This window comes from Mauremys mutica, chromosome 7 (genome assembly GCF_020497125.1).
Source record: "Mauremys mutica isolate MM-2020 ecotype Southern chromosome 7, ASM2049712v1, whole genome shotgun sequence".
In the NCBI taxonomy this organism is placed as follows: domain Eukaryota; kingdom Metazoa; phylum Chordata; order Testudines; family Geoemydidae; genus Mauremys; species Mauremys mutica.
The window spans coordinates 84,979,467-85,000,859 of record NC_059078.1 but is presented as its reverse complement, the minus strand read 5'-3'; the positions used below and the strand labels follow the sequence as shown (position 1 = coordinate 85,000,859).

The window sequence follows — 21,393 nt, the reverse complement described above, 5'->3', positions numbered from 1 at the left end:
CAAAGAAGAGACACAGATCTTAATAATAGGAGATATACCAATCTCCTAGAACTGGAAGGGACCTTGAAAGGTCATTGAGTCCAGCCCCCTGCCTTCACTAGCAGGACCAATTTTTGCCCCAGATCTCTAGGTGGCCCCCTCAAGGATTGAACTCACAACCCTGGGTTTAGTAGGCCAATGCTCAAACCACTGAGCTATGCGTCACTGAGCCTCTTCTTCAGGCTCAGTGTCTCACCCATCAATCTTGGTACCAAGGCAAGACAGAGGCAAGGACTCTGCTAAGTGTGTGGCAGAGAGAGCTGCTTCAGAAGCCTCGCCATCTAAAAGGGTTTTGTTGCCTCCTGAGCTGATGCCAGGTCTGTTGGGGTTGTCCCTTGAGAGACAGTTGAGAAACTGAGAGGGATATGCTGCTGCAAGGGACTTGCTCAGCCTCTCAGTACTAGTTTCACCAGTTCTCTGCCCCCCAGCTGCGGCCCTGGGGCCGGAGGAGCTGTCATCTTTCTTTCCTTCCTGCCCCCCCTCCCCACCGCAGCTCTGGGGCTGGAGAAGCTGTCAGCCCCCCACCACAACCAGCAAGGTTGGAGGTGGGATCCAGGGACTACGTTTGTAAGGTTTGCTATTGCGAAGGGCATTATAGTCAGGTCTACTGTACCAGCATGTAGTGGCATGTGTCAACAGAACATGCTTAAGTCACCCCAATGGATAATGCTGAGGGGGAAAAAATCTCCAACATCTGTGCAGGAGGCATGAGCCTACACATCTTGAAGAATAACAGTTACGGAACGGTAGATAACCATTTCCCATTCTAAACAGTTTTCCTACACTAGTTCATTTCAGTAGAGATGCAAATTGTGTTTCTATTTCTCCACCCTAATCTCTTTATAGCTTTCAATCTCTGAGAGGTATAATTTTTAGGAAGAAGGACAGTATAACAGTGAAAGATGTGATTATAAGTTTTACATGTATATGTTCACTCTTTATTGACAGAAAACTGGTGGTCTGTACTTGAACCTCCATTGTTCCTCAAGATAGTGGAGCTGTACAAGGATGTTGTGGTCCACCTCCTGAAATTATACAAGATTGGTATCCCCAATTCTGAAAGAAGAATCTTTACCAGTTTTCTACACACTTCTCTCAAAGTTCTGGAAATTTTACATAGGGTATGTCCTGAGCTCATATTAAGTTAATTGTTGTTTCCAAATTGCTTATTTTGTTAACTGTTGTGCAGTGTTAATTAAGTTCCTTTTATTTTGTAATCAGTGAAGGAATTAAAGTGCAATGATTTAGAATTCTTCTATGGATTGACACTATATATTTTTCTTGTTAGCAATGCCTTATGGATGTCTAAATCAGTGGAATACTAAATTTTAATTTGGCAAGCATGTGCATTGGGTAGGACAGTTACCGTTTTCATGGAAACGCAAATTGAATGGAGTAATTATATTTGAGAGAATACAGTAAAATACATTAGAAGATTCAAACTTTCATTTACCGTAATAAAATTGAGACTATGCATTGATGTGCAGTTATTTTAAGACTGCAGCTAAAAAAAAATGAGACAGCACTTCTGAGAGAATTATGGTTACTCCCTCCTATTCCCAGTTTATTTGAATGGAGTATTAGCATTGAAACTTAATCTATAGTGACAATGACGTTCTAAATGTTGACAAAAATGGTTTTCATAATTTGGAACCTTTATTTTGTTCACATTGCATGCCTGTGTAATTGCATTGCCTTATTAGCTATCATAGACTTTCCTTCCCCCTTCCTTTCTGTAGTTCACTACTCTCTCATTGCATTTTGTCTTTATATGCTCTTTGGGGCCAGGACCATATCTTCTTAAGTGTGTGTGTGTGTGTGTACAACATCTAGCATATTTGGGCCTTGATCCTGTTTGGGCCATTTGTACACTCTGTATATTTAATAACAATTTTAAAAAATAAAATCATGAAGTATTATGGTGCTTCAGTGCATGAGATTTGATGTGGAGAGCCAGTTAAATCCTTAATTTCAAATATTATTAGCGGAGAGACCTACTTTTGAGGTATGCCTGTACACTGCACCAAAGCCTGGAAGCTTCCCAAAAAAACTGAGACTCTTGGGGTAGTGTAGGCTTTGTCTCTAGCTGTGGGACATTCCAGGCAAAGGTATATATATAAACAGGACTCTTGCCCATCCTTGATTCTTTACAGCTGCCAAAGCAGCAAGTTTGAACTTCCTCTGGTCTCTTGACTTTCAATTCATCTGCCTCTTTTTGGTTTTCATCTTCCTGTTTTAGGCTGTTTTTAGTTTAATAGTTAATTGAACACAGTGATTCATGTTTTACATAAATCTTCAGGAAGATAAATGTTTTTCTTCCTTAGAAACTGTCCTCCTGACTCACCCAGTTGAGTTATTTTTTTGCGGTCTTGACAGTACTTTGGAATAAGACTGCATTTAAGGACCACCCTTCTTGTGGGGGCAAGATGTCCATTACAGATCCCCCATAGGTAAAGCCTTTGTTGCTTGCTGAAAAGTATTTACCCAGCAGAAGTTCCATGTATGATGTTCACTGTCCAGGCCTGCAGGAGCTATGAATCTTCGTTGGAGTCCATGATAGTACAATTCTTAAAGCTTTCAGAGTAAATGGAGAGTTGGAACTATCTCTAGGTCTTCTAAGTGCCGATCTTGGGGTGAGTCGAGTTTTATAAGAGGGTCTGAGAAGCCAAAGGTAGCATTGGGCTCAGCACCAAAACATCTTTTCTCGATATCAAGAGTGAGAAAAGGAGATTGCAAAGTCCCACTTTTTCCCCCCTGAGAGTAGCAGTTCCAGCAAAATTGGCACCAATTGGTGGAACTGTAAGATGCTGAAGTAGAGGTTCCTGCTCTTGGTGCTCGTAGTTCAGAGGGAAAAGTCTTTATTCCCAGTTCAGATAGTTAAGTCTCCTCTCTTGGAACCAAGTAAAAGCTAATCTTCTCCAGTGAAGCTACCTTTCTTGGTTTGCTCTTTGTTCTCAAGGGACATATGGAGGACTATATTCACTCCTTCCCATTACAGGCTTCATAGTCTGTTCAGCTGAGTAGAAGCCCATCGCCAAACACTCCTCATCTATTTCAGATCTGAGGGTTTCTGGAATCTGCTTTGGTGCCATGTGAGATGGAGTTGAAGGCTTACTTTTGGGGTCTTTGGTTTTCTGCTTCTCAAATTAGACCTCTTTTCTGAGAAAGGAGACAGCGTTGCCTAGTGGATAGAGTGCTGGATTTGCGGAAACCTGGGTTCTATTCTTGCCTTTCCCACTGGCCTGCTGGATGATATTGGGCAAGTCATATCACCTCTCTATGCCTCAGTTTTCCTTTCTATAAAATTGTGAAGTGCTTTGAGATTTACTGGTAAAAAGTGTTATGTGAAAGCAAGGTGGTATTATTTGTTGTAGAGTGAGGTAGCACAGGAGTAGAGATGACTTTCTAATGTTTTTCCATCATATGCACCTGAAAGGTCAACCTTGAAACCTATTGAGGCATCTGTCTTTCCTGTTCCACAGTTGGTTAATGAATAATATATACAAAAGGAAGAGAATGTCCATAAGGAAGATGAAATACATGGAAGATGGTGTGAAAGACATCCGTGTCTCCACCAGAAGATTTTAAACTCTTCCAAGACCTTTTTCTCCAGAATAGCAGGGTTTTGAGCTTCCACTACTCCTGGAAATTGTCGATTGGTTTGACATGCTGAATTCATAAGTTCCTGGCATAATTGATTAGGTCTTTATTGTTGACACCATACTCTATCTTCTTAAATTCTTGGAAGGCAGACCTATTGTTCCAGGCTCCCCCTCAATAATTTGACATCCTCCCCCCTCACACTTAAACTGATCATCTTATGTTTGGGAGAGCAGTTCTGCAGTCATTGTTGAATTACTCTTGTCAAACTCACTTCTTTAGAGAGAGCTTAATGCTTGTCAATCTCCCAATGACAGCAACACTATTCAAAGAAGAAAAATAAGTTGCTTACATGTAATTGGATTTCTTTGAGTGAATGGTCAGTGCACAGTACAGGGCTTACTCTCCATTGCCGCCATGCCTCCTTTTATAACATTACCTAAAATATTCTGTAGCTTCAAGTGGAAGTCTTCACAGCCCCCAGTAGCCAAAGCTCTTCAGAGGGTGGGAGGTATGTTTTGAAAAGTGTGTGTTCTCACAAACTACTAAAACTTCAATTAAGGTGAATAAACTTTTCTTTTTTTCTTTTGCTGCCTTCATAAACCCTTGGATCTGATCAGATGTCCATCTTCCCTTGGCTCTCAGATGTTCAGTGACCTTTAATCAGCACAGTGTTACATCCTTTATGAGAACCATATCTCCTATTGTACTCTGAGACCCTAGAATCAGTCTAGTCTTGGAGACATTTACATCTTCAGTTCATGTTTTTGATGTTATATTACTGTTCTCTGTGAAAGAAGTGCAGTTTAAAAAATGGTAGTTTTTATTGCTGCACTGCCCCTTGCTTCACAGGAAATTCCAGATTTCATAGAGCAGACTCAGTGCAGGGCATTAATTGGAATGGCAGATTAATGTTCAAAAAGACAGGCTGATTGAAATCTTTACAGCTGTGCTGTCTGTTTTTATTTCCATAATAGGAATATTACGAACACATGCCTTTAGTGGTTGCTTTAGATCTCTTCTAAAGTTATCTGCCTGTCCTTCTACTGTATTGCAGTATTACGGTGGTTTCATCTTCAGGACACAGAAAATGGAAGGAGGGGCAATAGAAGTTGGCTTTTTTTAAAGCAATGATATGAATTCCTGAAGTGTTTTCATCTTCTACATTCATGTCTTTCTAATCTTGGGTGGGTGGGTGGGTGTGGGGGGGGGTCCCCTAGCTATACTGTAAGTAAAATCATGTTTTTGTAACATATATTATCATCCTTTTATGTGGTACTTCAGTCTACCTAGATTACAGTAAACTTATATTGTATCTACATAGCAATTTCCCTCCTCCATAAGCCAGCCACACAGCAGCCAGGTTGGCATCCACACCTAGTATGCTGCTAAACTATGTTTGAATCAGTAAATTCTGGAAAAATCTGGGCAGCTATCCCATACTGGCTTTGTAGGGGATTAAGTACCAGGAGGAAATATACCCTACACAGGAGCAAGTAGGGCAGTATACTATGGGATGTCCTGTTGCACCAAAATCTGGAAGGAAGAAGTATCAGGCATTCTGGTTACACAGCCAGGTTTGGAGGATCCTGCCTGGGAGGCAAAATAACAATGTTTGCTTTTTAGGAAGAAAGACATGTACCATCATGTACGACTAACAAGGGAGACTCATAATTAACTATAAGCATAGGTAGCTAAGTTTGTGTTGATAAACGCTATTCAAAGCAATTGTCATTAATTGGTTACAAACTAGGTTAAAAATTGCACTTTAGTGAGGGCCTTTAAACAAACAAAAAACAGTACTTGAATAGAGAGTTTTCTTCATCCCCCACCCTTTCCTTGATCCTTGGACTTTTAAATGAGCAAATATGAGATGGCCACCCAGAATGTGGTTTCTGGTGGATCTCACAAGGCTTCATTCACTCTTAAGTCTGCAGTAATTTTAAAATGACAGCACTGTACAGTATGTCACTATATTCTGCAGCTATCGCTGTTCCATTTTTCTTGCAATTTCATGGGATTTCTGAATAATCTACATTTCAACCTCCCATATGTCCTTTCTTCTGTTCTTGTGGGCATTGGACACCTTTAATGTTTACTCTGTTGGGAAGGAAAACCTCTTTCCTAGTTTTTTTTTTTTTGTGGTAAGGTATCCAAGTTCAATTAGACTGACATAGCTTAAATTGTTGTGTTTTTTTTTAAAAAGACTTCTTATGTTAAACATTAGAGACTAAGCAAACTTTTAGTAGCAAGTAATAATGACAAATAAAAATAATAAAAAGTAAACAATCATACTTTTCGTCAGGTAAATGAGAGAGGAGGACAAATTATACAGTATGACAAATTTTACATTCATGAAATACAAGACTTGATAGACATCAGAAATGACTACATCAACTGGATCCAGCAGCAGGCATATGGAATGGTGAGTTTCCTGTTTCTTTGTGTTCCCTTTTAAAATATAACTGTAGCTTCCCTCTAGTCTTTGGGTATCTCTTGTTCTTTGTAAAATGCCTTCAAAAATCAAGGTGGCTGAATGGTGATTGTGTTAATAAGGTATGAAATTAATATAAATTAATTTATATTAATGAAATGTTTAGTATAGAAAGAGCCCTTACTGGTCTAGTGCCTTATCTGCCACAAGGGCTTTCAAATTCAGCTACACAAGCAGTTATTCAAACACATCTCAAAAGGTAGTTGTTAATGAAAAAACAACATAGTATTTTGAATGGAGTTCCACGGGGATCTGTACTAGGCCTGATACTATTCAACATTTTCATTAATAATCTGTAAGTAAATATAAAATCATTGCTGATTTAAAACTTGTGGATGCCACAAAGATTGATGGAGTGGTAAATAATAACGAAGGCAGGGCAGTCACACAAGAGTGATCTGGATCACTTGGTAAAATGGACATATTCAAACAAACAAAATGTGCTTTAATAGTCAAAGACAAAGTCATCTTGGAACAAAGAATACAGACCATACCTACAGAATAGGGAACTGAATCCTGGAAAGCGGTGACTCTAAAAATGATTAAGGGGCCATAGTGGACAACCAGCTGAACATGAGCTCCCAGTGCAGCACTGTGTCAAAAAGGGTTATTGCAGTCCTTGGATGTGTAAACAGGAGAGTAGTGGTGAGGAATATGGAGATGACTTGACCTCTGTATACAGCACTGGGGAGGTATCTGTATTTTTAAGCATAATATTGCAAAATTAGAGAGGGTGCATAAAAACCATAAAAATTATTTGAGGGCTGGGAAAAAATTCCTTGTGTTTAAGACTTAATGAACTCAAAAGGTTTAGACAATCAGAGAATAGTGAGAGGTGACTTGATTATAGTGTATAAGTACCTTCACAATGACAAAATACCAGATACAGATCCTTAAACCTAGTGGGGAAAGACAGCAAGAGCCATTGTATGTAAGTTAAAGCCAGACAAATTCAAATTAGAAATAAGGCACAGATCTTGAAGGCGATTAACTTTTGGAACAAACTATCAAGGGAAGTGATGTATTCTTAATCATTTGAAGCCTTCAAAATTGGATGTCTTTCTGGATGAACTGGTTTAGTCCAACACAAATGATTGGGCTCGTTATAGGGGTAACTGAGTGAAAGTCTATGGCTTGTGCTATGCCAGAGGTCAGACTGGATGATCTAATTGTCCTTTCTGGTCTTAAAAATCTATGAACTTATTAAAACCTTCCCTTACAGTGTATGTTTTTGTTTTGTTTTTTATTATCTGACTGTCAAACCTATAACTGTAAGTCTGAGTTCTTTATAATTGTTACTTCTCTTGTTAAAACTTTGGGGCATGATTGTTTGCTCAGTTCCTTGGCGAAGTTTGAAAAAAATGCCAATTGAAGCTCTGAGAAATACCACATTTTGTCCATTACAAATCACTTTTTTGTACAAACTGCTTGAGGTGAAGATGTGTTCCAAGGAAGTGAGTTTTGTTCTTACTTGACATATTGAGCCAGTAAGTGAGGGGGATGTATTTTTTATCTTTTGCTTATGGAAAATCCTAACAGTCTGTTGTTCATTTTGTTCCCACCTTCATTCTTTGGAGCATGGTCCAAATTAAAACAATTCTTTAGCACTGAGCTTCATACCAAAGAAATCGTTGATGGTCCTTTCAGTGGGAGTAATTATTCTGTCAGCACTTCTAATGTGGCTCTTATCCACTTAGTGCTATTTTCAAAATATGCATTAATGGTAGGGAGTTTCCCAGGCTACAAGGCCTAACGGAGTGGGGTCCCAGTTTATGACTCTGGCTCCTACGCACTACAGTAATACAAATAATAACAGAGGCTGTTTTTAGCTGAGTCCTAAGTCTGGGTTATTGATGGATGGACTGAATCCATTTCAGGTCATCCTCCCTGACTGTTCTTTCATTCCTGTGTCATTCTTTTAAGGTACTTTGAGGGAGAAGTTTCAGTACTGACACCTGGTAAATTATTTCTCTTACTGGTAGCTGAAGAACTTCAATGGTGAAGAAGGGAATACAGTAAAGATTTCCCCCACAGTAAAGGTTTTGTCAAAAGTTGATTAAATCTCTTCTCCTTTCTGTACAATCTCAACTTTTTGGGACCTGTTTTGTATTTATCGGAAGAGAATGTTCCGATCTTAGTCTCTTCACCCAATATGTGTGTCTGTATTCTAGATCTCATTGCAGGCGCCTTTTTTTCACCCTTAGTCCAGTTCAGATGAAACCTCTTCATTGGTAGATATGTTCTTTATTTTTGGCTCTACAGAGGTTTCCTGATCCAACTTTTGTTAGCCTCAGCATAGTAGGATCGTCATGCTTTTGTGATGGCTTGCTTGTTAGGTTTATGGGATTGATATTTTTTTCTGCTATTGCTTTCATTGGTTTCTGGGCTCAAATGCTCTATGAAAAGTTGAAAACGCTACTCTATAGGCACATTCATTGTTGAGATTTTGAATATGAATTTCAGTGAAGAGGGGAGCCATCATGTGTCATGATTGCTTTTGGGTCGGGGGAGGGAGGATTGTCAGTTGGTCCATAACACAATGGACATCTTTGTCCTTTTTCTTTCCCTAAACTTTAGAGGACCTGATTTTAGAGGTTTCAAGAGGACTTTTTGGCACTGAGGTATTCTGTTGACCTACATACTTGGCAAGCTCTGGCAGGTCAATTCAGTCACTTACTGGACGAACTTTAACACAGTCCTTTATCTGGAAGCACTTTCCCTCTAGTTAGTATTCTAGCTCTGGGATCTACTTTTATTAATCTGCTAACTCTGGGAATAAAACTTTTTATATGTACAATGTCTTGTTTGCGTCAGTTCTTCTTGGCTAAAATCTGATTGTAATATTCTTTTGTTAGACTTTAATTGAAAGTTTTAGTGGTCTTCCAGAATTCATTAGTACAGTTGTGTTTTACTCTTCTAGCGATGGAAGTGTTTGTCTTAAGAATACCTTCTGGTGGTTAACTTGAGACCAAATGAAATGTTCTCTGAACACAAATAGCATATCGTATCATAGCTTCTATTTGGGAAACACAGCTTGTCAACTCCTTGGGCTCTGTTCCAAGTCACTGGAAGAGCTTTACCAATGCCAACCTTCAACCATGAGGTAGATATTGGTTGGAAAAAGACCATTACAGTCTAATAATAAAATACTAATATAACGAGTTGCTTTAAAAGCAGTTTAGATTTTGTTTAAAGAACATTACTGTAGTCTGAGTGATTAGGGAAAAAAATAAACAGGTGCCATGTGTGTACACAGCTCCACAAATGTGCACTTTCACATGCATTATATTTGGAGAACTTCTAGGTAAGCTAGTGTTTCAGAAAAGGTAAGGGGTGTGTGTGTGTTAAACAAACACCTTTGTAGTTATCATTTTGGCCATTAACTTTTATAAGTGAAGGACTCAGACATCTGGTCCCTTGAGATTTTTCTTGATAGTACTAATTTTTTTAAACTTCTTGGTGCTATTTAAATTTATTTTCCATTTTCTACTCTTGGGAAATCTCTGTCTTAGCATTCAACAGAGAGTGATAAGGAAACATGCAGGAAAGAGAGAATTTAAGTGTTCCAGCAACATATGCCTCTTCTATCACTAAATTCCCCTTCAAGATCATCCAAAAAGTTGCACATTCTCTCTTAATCTTTGTGTACAATAAAGTAGTTACAGATTATGGAAACAAATGATGATTTATCTAAACTCCTGCTCTAAATGGCTTTTGCACCTTGAAAATCAAAACATGTATTAACTCTTTGTTGCATTTAACATATAATATGGTATAACAACTTGAGAAGAGGGACGAAGCAAAAAGCTTTCTTTTTACATAAAGACTCTTAGAGAGTAAGTAAGCATTATATGTAGAATGCCAGTATTTTAAGTCGATAATACTGCTGTTAATATAACATTTATAATACATTTCCCATAACTTAGCATTTATTATTTTAGCGCCGTACATCCAAGAAAACTTTACTGTAGCACTGCTTTTTAAAGACCCTAGATATAGTAATTAAAAGTATCTGGTTATAGTCTGTAGATTAATTCTAAATGCAAAATTTTGTTTTTATTTGCTTCTCTAATAATTCAGTTTTTAAAAATACTGTAGCTAAATATTTTTGCTGGTTCAGAGAAGAATAATTTAATGCAGACACTAATGCTGCTTTTTACTCTTAATTATTGCTACCTTTGTGCATTGCTGTCATAGGACATCAACCATGGATTATCTGAGGTAAGATTGGTTGTAATCTGGCTTCCTTTTCAGAGTGTAAGGAAATCCAGAAATTTTGATAAAGATCTAGTTCTGTCAAGGATTAATTGTAGAGTATTAGATGTAAGAAAGACTTTAAAATTCGTGTGGGTATAGTCAGAAAAATAGCTGCACAATTTTCTGAAGACGTTAAGTAATCAGGTTGGATATAGAAGTCATTGATGGAGTACAACTATAAGGCCTTGTGTACACTACACAGTTTTGTTGGCAAAAGGCAGCTTTTGACGACAAAACAGTGGAGGTGCACGTACTGCAATGCTACTTTTGGCAACAAAATTCTCTCCTGTTTTGCCAACAAAATAAAATCACCTTGACGAGAAGCATAAAGCTTTTTGCAGCAAAGTTAGAGTGACAAAACATCATTGTAGTCACTGTGTTCCTTACATCGCCGTATCTGGCCTCCAGGAGGTATCCCACAATGCCCACCGTGACCGCTCTGCTCACTGTTTTGAACTCCACTGCCTCTATCCAGCTACACAGGCATGCACCCCTCCCCTTTCAAAGCCCTAGGAAGTATTGAAATTCTTCAGCGTGGAGAGCTCACATAGCTACAGCCCAGCTGAGCATGCTAGCTTAGTTAGCAAACGCACTCCTGCCTGGACTACAGCAGAGGGGGGAATCATCTTGATCTGTGGGGAGAGGAGGCTGTGGGAGTACTCTGAAGAAATCACAGAATCAAAACGTTAACTCTGAATCCTGCTCTTCTTGGCACTAGGAACGCGGCAGGCAGGCAGGGTAGGCTGCTGCTTAGGGTGGCGGAGGGGAGAGGGAAGGGGGAAGAGACTCAGAGAGGGAGCAGGGAGGAAGGGTCTGATATCGAGGGTGTCCCTCCTCCCCCTGCCTCAGGATTCATTGCTTCCAGCTGCTGTCTGAACTTAGAGACAGCCAACACATTCACTCTCCCCCGACACACACACACTCTTCCTCACACACAGTCTCCCAATACGCACCCTGTCTCTCACCCCCCCCCCCACACACACTCCCTGTCACCCTTTTACCTCCCCCTCCCACTTCAGTTGAAGAGCGGTTGGCAATCTAGTAGGATGATCCTGGAACGATGAGATTGAGAAACCTGCATAATTTGCTGCTGTACCTGCCCCATGAGGCATTGCAAAGCCTTCCCAAAGCTACCCACTGTGCACTGCTCTCTGTCGATGCAAGAGCTGCTATTGTGGATGCACTCTGCCGACAGAAGTGTGGCCATGCAACAGCAGTTTAACTAAAACGGTGGCTGTATGTCAGCATAACTTGCATTGACAAAACTCTGTAGTGTAGACAAGGCCTAAAAAACTTTTAAAACTGTAAGCAATGCAAGCTCAGACTAGGATCTGTAACCAAAATGCTTTCTAACCTCATACCTATATCAATAATAAAGATTTAGAAATGATCTAACTGTTGATGAAACATAAGAGAATTCAAAAATCCACTCCCTTTCCCACAACAATATTGGCCCTGCATTGACAAGTAAAATCTTTTTTGTCAATAAAGCAGATATATTGAATGAGAGAGAACCATTTTTACAATCCCATTTTTTTCTGACTATAACCACACTTTTTAAGTACCATCTGATAACTCTGTGCACTAATATTTTACTTTTTTTTCTAGCTAACAGACAATCCAGTTACAATTTGCACATACCCTTTCGTGTTCGATGCACAGGCAAAAACTACGCTCTTGCAAACAGATGCTGTCTTACAAATGCAGGTAAAATGGTTTTTCACGCTTTCTAAACATCAGTTTTTTAAAATATCCAAAAAGGACTAAAATCTATTAACTATTTTGAGATCTATTTTTTTCCTTCCTTCTTTTGTACAAGTAATTTGCATGATATAAATTTGGAGTAGTTTACTTTTCTCCCCCTTTTTAATGTTTTGAATCTGGTTGAAATTGTATTGTTTGGTAATCTGTGTAAATTGTTATCTTTTGTAGCAATTTCTCTCCTTTTCAGTAGCTAGGTGGCACTTTACCAGCCAACTGATTGCTTATCTCAAACTGTAATAGGTATGCTCTTACCTACATCTGCAATGCAACGGGAGAGAGCCAAGGCTTGGAACTTGTTTTAAATGTATTTTTTGTGGAAAGGTGGGACTGAAATTCTTAATCTGGAAAAATTGTTGCAATATGAAGATTTCATTTTTAATGTTGAGCATCATTGGTTCTTTCCCTATTTGCTGCCATCAAATTACATACTTGCTATTTTTAGTTATTTCAGTTTTGCATTAATCTGGATAAAGCGAATTCATAAATATAATTGTTTGCAAAATGTACCCTATATTGTGTCCTTTTATTTCTAAGCATGAGTTATGTTCACCTAACTGTGTGTGTTATGCATTGGAAGTCCATGTTTCTTATTTGTTGTCTTTGTTTCTATCTGAGCAACGCTGAAACGTGTGATGTGATGAACAATTGTTCAACAATTGGTATTCTGTATAATACATACCTGCAAAGCTGTTGTAAAGGAGTCATGAATTACGAAAATCACATGTATAAAGGGGACAGAGTGAGTGAAGGGAAAATAAAAGCAAGTGACTGAAATAATAGTTCCAAACACTCTGACTACTTGAACTGCTCCCCATCCTCCACATGCCCATTTTCATGTTGCCTGTTTACAGTGATAAGAGCCTGTGTCTTGAAGCTGAAGATAGATGGGAAAGAGAGACTGTGCTTGTATGATATGCACTCCTGGTGAAAAATACGAATCACAATAAGTTAATAAATACAAGTTTGAATGTGTTTTCAAAGCTTGTATTCACCACTGATGCTCAAAAATCAGCAATTGTTATGTGAACAGAAAAATAAATGAAAATTCAAGGAAAATGTTCATTCTATGCCTGTGCCCATTTACAGAATAGATTGTTAATGATCTCTTTTAGTATATATTTGGCAAGCTTTTAAGAATTCTGTGCCATAATCAGAATACTCATGACAGTATTTTGTTTAATATGATCTTTCATGTTATGGAGGAGAAGGAAAGCAAGTGAAAAGATTGTTAGTGGAAGAAAATACAACTCAAATGATATAAACAAAACAGCTACGAGAAAAATATGAACAAATATTACTCTGTGAAACCACTTCTTAATGCTTATTTATGCCAGATTAATATTTACCTCCTCAACCTCTATTTGCCACTTTTCAATAGACCTTGGATGGGTTGTAGTGTGTGTTTGGCTTTGTTTCTGTTATACAAAAGTTTTTAATTGTTAAAAACAGTAACTTAAGACTTATGGAACTGTTGAACAGCACTGTTGAATTTGTTAGTGCTAGTAGGAAGCATATTTGCTGAGGTTAAAGGGATATATAGTGTGCTAAATCTAAAATTGTAGCTCTGAGATGTTTGCTAAATAAATACATTGATAAAAGCTCTTAAATGTTGGCTTTTTCATGCATGCAATGTTAGTTATTATTACTATTACTAAGGCTTTTACTTGGTTTTTCCCAGATGGCTGTTGACCAGGCTCACAGACAGAATTTCTCATCTATTTTTCTCCCTGTATTTGAATCTGTCAATCCTTGTCTAATATTAGTGGTGCGCAGAGACAATATTGTAGGAGATGCTATGGAAGTCCTAAGGAAAACGAAGAATGTAGATTACAAGAAACCACTCAAGGTATAGCCAGTTTATACTGCTTAAATTCCCTTAATCTAACATTAAATCAGATCATAATTTTTATTTTAGTATCTGTTATACCTTAACAAGTTCAGTATATTTTTAGATTAAATGTACTTTGTTTTGCATTTCCGTTTTATATTCTGTGCCCATTTCAGGTTATTTTCGTAGGGGAAGAAGCTGTTGATGCAGGAGGTGTTCGCAAAGAATTTTTCTTGCTCATCATGAGAGAGTTGCTTGATCCCAAATATGGAATGTTTAGGTACTATGAAGAGTCCAGGCTCATCTGGTTCTCTGACAAGGTACGCTTTACTCTGCAGTGAATGAATCCTCTTTTGACTCATCATGGACATCAAGGAAATATTTCTAGAGAAGCTGAAATAAATGGCCATAGAGATTCATTCTCTCACCATTGGATTAAAATTCCCCCCTTCATCGCACATTCTGCTAAGATTCTGCCGTTCCTCACTAATTCTCTCATAATCCTGACAAGTATAGCAACCAAAAATGCCAGGAAATGTATGGTGGTACAAATAGCTGAAACTCCATAAAGCAGGATAGCAGAGAAAAGTAGGCAACATCATGTCTGACCGCTTCCTTTCCCTTATGTAGCCATGTCTACGGAGCTTATGTAGACAGTGAAGTCGAGAGACCTGGCTTCTGTTCCTGCTCTGTTATTAACTAAGTGTGTAAGCAAGTCACGAAAGCCCAAATTTTCAAGTATTCACCAGTTTGTTGCCTCCGTTTTTGGATATACAAGTTGAGATCCAGTCACACCACGATAAAACATTAGCGTACCTTGCCTTTTGATAGTGGGTCTAGAGAGGTCAATAATGGATATCGCTTATATTTTTAAGTGGAAATTTTATATCATGATCCTAATTTTCAAAGGATTGAGTAATCAAATTTTAGTCCATTAAAAGCACTGTTTGATTGGAATACTTAAACACATTTGACATTGCAAGAACTCCTCAGAAGCTCAAAAAGTGCTGAGTGAAACAAACACATTCTTCTTTGAGTACTTGCTCATGTCGATTCCATTCTAGGTGTGTGCGCGCCCACGTGCACAGTTGTTGGAGACTTTTGCCTTAGCGGTATCCATAGGGCTGGCTGTGGTGCCCCCTTGAGTGCCGTGCTCATGCATCGGTATATTAGGCACTGCTGGCCTTATGCACTCTCAGTTCCTTCTTACCATCCATGGTGGTTGGTTGGAACGCCTCTTTGTGTTGCTTCGCAAGTGGTCAGCAGTTTTTCCTACTCCTTGAACCTTGTGTTCTAGCTGTAAATAGTTTGTTTATAGTAGATTATTTAGTAAATAGCTGTTAAGTACTGTCGTTAGTCAGGTAGGGTCCCGGTGGGGACTTTGACCCAGGCGGGGCATGCCCCGGTCTCCAGGTTTTAAGCCCTGCTCTGACTGCAACAGGCCTATGCCTGTTAGTGACCCACTTGGTAGCTGTTTGAAGTGCCTGGGGAAATCCCACGTTAAATAGAAGTGTTGCAGCTGTAAGAACTTTTGTCCCGGGACACAGAAAGAACGTAACATTCACTTGATGGCCCTCCTCATGGAGGCTGCTCTTCGCCCAGCCTCGGAGTCGGCCTGGCCGGACACAACGCCAAGCGCTTTGGCCTCGGTGCATAGCGCACTGCTGGCATCGGACTCTTCCTGCCATTGATCCCCTTCGCTGGTGCCCAAGAAGAAAGCTAAAAGGAGGGACCCGGCACTGAGCAAGTCGGATTGAGAGGCATTGCGCAAAGGACCCTGCTCGGGTTGCTCACCTATGCCGGAGCTGCAAGGGGGCATGCCCCCAAGGGGACCTACTACCCCCATAAGGGATTCGCCACCAACTCCAGGGAGTGATAGAGGACCCAGGCTGATGGTGCAGTCAACGCCCTCTCAGCTCCCGGCGCCCAGACAACAATGGACTCTTCCACCGCAGCTGGCACTACGTGCAGTGATGGACCTGGCAAAGGCTCCCTGTGAGGGCAAACCAGCTGTGAAGGCCTCCCAGAAGGTGAGTGAGTGCCACCGGTCTCCAGAGCCAAGGCAGAGTCCTTTGTTGCTGCATCCTTGGTCTCCATGTCAGCCCAGGTCACCGATTCGCTGTTGCAGGTCGCCGGCACCGTGCTCACGGTCTCCACCGTCATGCTGGGCCTCACTCAGAAGGAGGCACTGGTTGCCTTACAGTTGGCACAGGTCGTCTTCGCACCAGCAATTACCGTCACCAAGACCTAGAGGATGCTCCCCAACACATTGCCGCTTCCCCTACTACCAACATTGGTTTGACCATTCGAGGCACCACTCACCCCCAGTGATGGTGAGCCGCCATACTCCGGCGTCGATGGCCCTGCTCTGCTCACCAGAGGAGGATTTCTCTGGCTTGGAGAAGGAGTTTAGCCCTTCACCAAGACAGCACCATCATGACTGAGCTCCGGAGTTTGCATACGCCACAGTGATGCTGACCTGCCAGTGCAATGGCCTTACTGGAACACTTGAGGCATGCCGGTTATGTCGATGCCCCCATCTCACCAGTCCTTGGTCACCGTATCGGACACACCCCAGTTGGCACCAGGTTTGGCGCAGGAAGCGCTGGTGGGCACTGTGGTGGAGGGACAGATGCCCACCTTGATACCCCCTTCCCCTGTGGGGAATGATGCCCCGGGCCCTCCCTCAGTGGTTCAGTCATCTTCCTCCTCTCCAGATAAGGTGGTGGCGGGGCCCTCCCATGCTAGCCGGGCCCTCCTGTGCTAGCCCACTGGATGATGTAAGGAGCACCAAGTCCGGCTCCGACAGATGGCCACTAACTTAGGCCTTGAGGTGGAAGAGATAGCGGAGCAATTGGATAAGTTGTTCAATGTGCTCTCATCGTCCACCCCTGCATGTGTTGCAATCCTGGTGCCTGAAGGGGTTCTGAACATTGCCAAAGCCCTCTGGAAAACCCCATCCTCCACCTCGCCCACTTCCAAGAGGGCCGAGAAAAAGTATTTTGTCTCGCCAAGGGGTTAGAATACTTATATACCCACCTGCCCCTGGGGTCATTGGTCATGTCGGTGGCCAACAAAAAGGATCAACAGGCCTGCTAGTTCCACCCCCAAAAATAAGGAGGCCAAGAGACTGGACCTTTTTGGAATTAAAACTTACTCCAAGGCGAATCTCGAGGTCTGGGTAGTGAACCACCAGGCTCTTTTGGGGTATTATAATTTTAACTTTAAGGATTTTATGCCCCAGGAAGTGGCCCAAGAGTTGGGGGCTCTTGTGGAGGAAGGTATCTCTGTGCTCCCTCCAGTTGGCCTGGGATGCAGCCAATTCAGCAGCCAGGGTGGTCGCCTCAGCAGTGGTCATGAGGCATATCTCCTGGCTTCCAACTACCGGCCTGTCCCAGGAGATGGAGTCCTCCATACAAGATTTTTCATTCATTGGAATCGGACTATTTTCTGATCAGATGGGTGCAAAGCTGTAAGGTCTGAAGAACACTCGGGCCACCCTCTGTCCCCAGGGGATGCATACAACTCAGTCTGTGAGGAAGCCATTCCGGCAGCATCTGCTGCGAAGGCCGTGGCAGCCTCAGCACGGATCTACGAGGAGAAGGGAGACTGGGTTCTGTCGCCGCTGCCCTTCCTCCTCCTGTTCACAACTTGGCCCAGTGAAACACCATGGGGGCCAGAAGTGGGCATTTTGAGGGTGCACTCGAGAGCAACGCCCCAGTCACCTACCTGGATCTTCCCCATCTTTTCCTCAACGGTCTTCATGCCTACTGTTTGGCCTGGTCGAGAGTCACCTCAGACCGTTGGATGCTAGAAATTGTGTCGCTGGGCTACAACCTTCAGTTTTCGGCCACCTTCTTCCCTGTCCCTCTTCAGGAACCCTTCTCACGAGCAACACATCGTTCAGGGGGTAAACAGTCTCCTACAACTGGGGGCGATGGAAGAGGTCCCTTGTGAAATGAGGGGGAAAGGTTTTTCCTCCCACTATTTCCTGATCCCGAAGGCAAAATGGAGCCTGTGAGCAATTCTGGACCTGCAATGACTCAACAAGTACCTCAAGAAGTTGAAGTTTCGCATGGTGTTCCTGGCCTCCCTCATTCCCTCCCTGGATCCAGGAGACTGGTTCGCCACTCTTGACTTGAAATACATTTATTTCCGTACCTCTGTCTTCCAAGGATGCAGACGTTTCCTCCGTTTTATGGTGGGCCATTACATTCCCAGTTCACAGTGTTCCCCTTTGGCCTCTCCTTGGTCCCATGGGTCTTTACAAAATGCATGGCCCCAGTAGCTGCTTACCTGAAGTGTCAGGGGATCCAGGTCTATCCTTATCTCAATGATTGGTTTATCAAAGGCAGATCGCAGGATCAAGTGCAGAGCAGCCTCAATCTGGTGCAGCCCACATGCCACGACCTGGGCCTGTTAGTGAACAAAAATAAATCGACCCTCGTACCAGTGCAGTGGATAGAGTTTATCATAGCGGTTCTTGATTCCACACAGGCTCGGGCATTCTTTCCGGAGACCCGTTTCCGAGTCATGTCAGATGTAATCTTCTATATGAGGGGCCACCCGCTCACCACCGCCTGTACTTGCCTACGGCTGCTAGGCCACATGACTGCTTGTACTTATGTGGTCCATCATGCCTGGCTCCACCTCCGGCTGCTGCAGGTGTGGTTGGTGTTGGTCTACATCCCCAACAGGCACGACCTGGACCTGGTAGTAAACGTGTCGGGCCACATCTGGGCATCACAGGCGTGGTGGCAGGACCCCGCATCGGTGTTGTAGTGAGTACCCTATGCATCCCCATCACTAACTCTGGTGTCCAACGCCTAGGACCTAGGCTGGAGAGCCCACCCAGGCGAGGTCAGTACACAGGGCTGCTGGTCAGCGGTCGACCGCTCCCTCCACATACATGTCAGGGAGCTCAGGGCTGTTCGCCTGGCCTGCCAGACTTTTCTGTGCCAATTAAAAGGCAAAGTGGTTCAAGTCCTGACTGCCCACACCACCACAATGTTTTATATCAACAAGCAGGGTGGAGCCAGGCCATCTGCTCTCTGCCAGGAAACTCTCAGATTTTTTTCATGCATGCAAAGTTAGTTATTATTACTATTGCTAAGGCTTTTACTTGTTTTTTCCCAGATGGCTCTTGGGCTCACAAACAGAATTTCTCATCCTTTTTTTTGCGTGCAGCATGTCATTCATCTCATGGCAGTGCACCTCCCTGGAACTAGGAACATGTTGGCAGATTGCTGCAGCAGAACCTTCTCGTCTTGCCATGAATGGTCTCTCTACCCCGATATGGTTGACCAGATCTTCCGAAAGTGGATATCTTCCCAGGTGGACTTGTTCATTTTGGGGGGGTCAACAGGGGCTTCCTGTTGGACACCTTTCTCTTTCCTTGGTTGAGGGCTCTGATGTAAACTTTCCCACTGGTGCCACTGCTTCACAAAGTCCTCATGAAGATCAAGCAGGACAAGGCCAAGATTATCCTGATAGCCCTGGCTTGGCCTCACTAGCAAAGGTGCTCAGCACGCTCATGGACCTGTCAGTGATGATCCCAATGCCACTGCCCCACTGGCTGGATCTCCTGTCACAGAATCATGGCCAGTTCCTGCACCCAAATCTGGCAGCACTCCACCTCACAGTTGGTTGCTCCACGGTTAACTACTGAGGAGTGGGAATGTTTGACCCGAGTCCAACAGGTCCTACTGAGGAATAGAAAGCCCTCCACTAGAGCAACCTACCTCGCCAAATGGTAACGATTCACATGCTGGGCCTCGGCCCAAGCGGTTAGCCTGAGCAGGCCTTGCTGCAGCTGATCCTGGACTACTTTATGCATCTCAAGCTCCAGGGTTTGTTCCTTTCATCAGTTAAGGTCCACTTGGCTGCTATATCTGCCTTTCACCCTCTGTTCCAGAGCAGTTCGGTCTTCACTTATAGCATGATGGTCTGGTAATTAAAGGTCTAGAGTGGTTCTACCCCCAAGTCTGGGTCCCAGTCCTTCCGTGGGACCTGAATCTGGTACTTGTGTGGCTCATGAAAACTCCCTTCAAGCCCTTGGCATCCTGTTCCCTTCTTCTGCTCTCCTGGAAGATGTCACTCCTGGTGGCTATAACTTCTGCCCGAAGGATCTCCGAGATTAGGGCACTTACATTGGAGCTGCCGTATACAGTGTTCTTCAAGGACAAGGTCCAGTTGCAGTCACATCCGGCTTTCCTGCCCAAGGTGCTTTCCAATTTCATACAAGCCAGGACCAGTCTTCTGCCTAAAGCCTTGTACGTCTGAGAAGGAATGTAGGTTGCACTCCCTAGATGTCAGGAGAGCGCTAACCTTCTACATAGAGAGGACCAAGCCATTTCGCAAGTCGACGTAGTTGTTCGTTGCGGTGGCAGATAGGATGAAAGGTCATCCAGTGTCCACCCAAAGAATTTCATCGTGGATCACAGCCTGCCTCCACCCATGATCGTAACCGTCCACTGAACGAGAGCACAAGCCTTCCTGGCCTGTGTGCCAATTTCTGATATTTGCAGGGTTGCCATGTGGTCAGCCATCCATATGTTCACGTCTCACTATGTGCTTACCCAGCAAGCCCGAGATGACGCTGGCTTCGGTAGAGTGGTATTATAAGCTGCTCAACTGTGAACTCTGAGCCCACCTCCAGGAATACTGTTTGTGAGTCATCTAGAATGGAATTGACATGAGCAAGCACTTGGAGAAGAAAAAATAGTTACCTACTTTTCATAACTGTTGTTCGAGACGTGTACTGTAACGGGTTGGATCTCTTGGGAAGTCACCTGATGTGCTGAGATACAACTGAGTCTACCTGTTCTGCCAGCATGGGCCCCCTTTAACCTGTCTTGCTAAGCCAGGCTCTTAAAACCTCCTCTAACACACACACACAGGTAGGGTCACACCCCAGCTGCAGATCAGCTCTGGGAAGACTCAGCTTAAGGGACTTGCTCCAGCACTCAGATGTCCACCTCCCTTGGAGTACAGACCCAAAGATATATTATATTCACATCTTCTCTCAATGTGGAAGATGGTATGCACAATTTCTCGCCCCCCACCCAGTTAGAAATCATATAAACTGGGTTGTATTATAAACCAGAAATAAATTTATTAACTATAACAGGTGTATTTTTAAGCAGTTAAGGAGGTAGCAGACAGAACAAGGCAGTTGACTAAGAAAATAAAACAGAGCACGCAAGCTAAGCTTAATACACTAAAGAAACTGGTTACATGTGCGTTCTCATCCTAAATGTGGTTCTAATAATCTTCTTCACAGGCCAGACGCCGTTCCAGCCTGGGCCCAGTTCTTCCCCCATTCAGTCTTAGTTGTTCCCAGCAATCATCTTGGGTGGGGTAGTAGGCGAGAACTAACGACCAGGATTACCTCACTTCCCACCGTTAAATA

General features: G+C 42.5%; 1 protein-coding gene across 3 annotated transcripts in view; it reads left to right on the top strand.

The window, feature by feature from the left end:
* Positions 1 to 21,393, top strand: part of HERC4 (HECT and RLD domain containing E3 ubiquitin protein ligase 4) — a 94,036-nt gene that overhangs the window by 44,121 nt on the left and 28,522 nt on the right. For all 3 annotated transcript variants that reach the window (XM_045023475.1, XM_045023474.1, XM_045023476.1), the window contains 5 exons: positions 988 to 1,160; positions 5,945 to 6,064; positions 11,999 to 12,097; positions 13,833 to 14,000; positions 14,159 to 14,302. In XM_045023475.1, the coding sequence (XP_044879410.1) occupies positions 988 to 1,160; positions 5,945 to 6,064; positions 11,999 to 12,097; positions 13,833 to 14,000; positions 14,159 to 14,302 (704 nt within the window). The remainder of the gene's footprint in view (positions 1 to 987; positions 1,161 to 5,944; positions 6,065 to 11,998; positions 12,098 to 13,832; positions 14,001 to 14,158; positions 14,303 to 21,393) is intronic.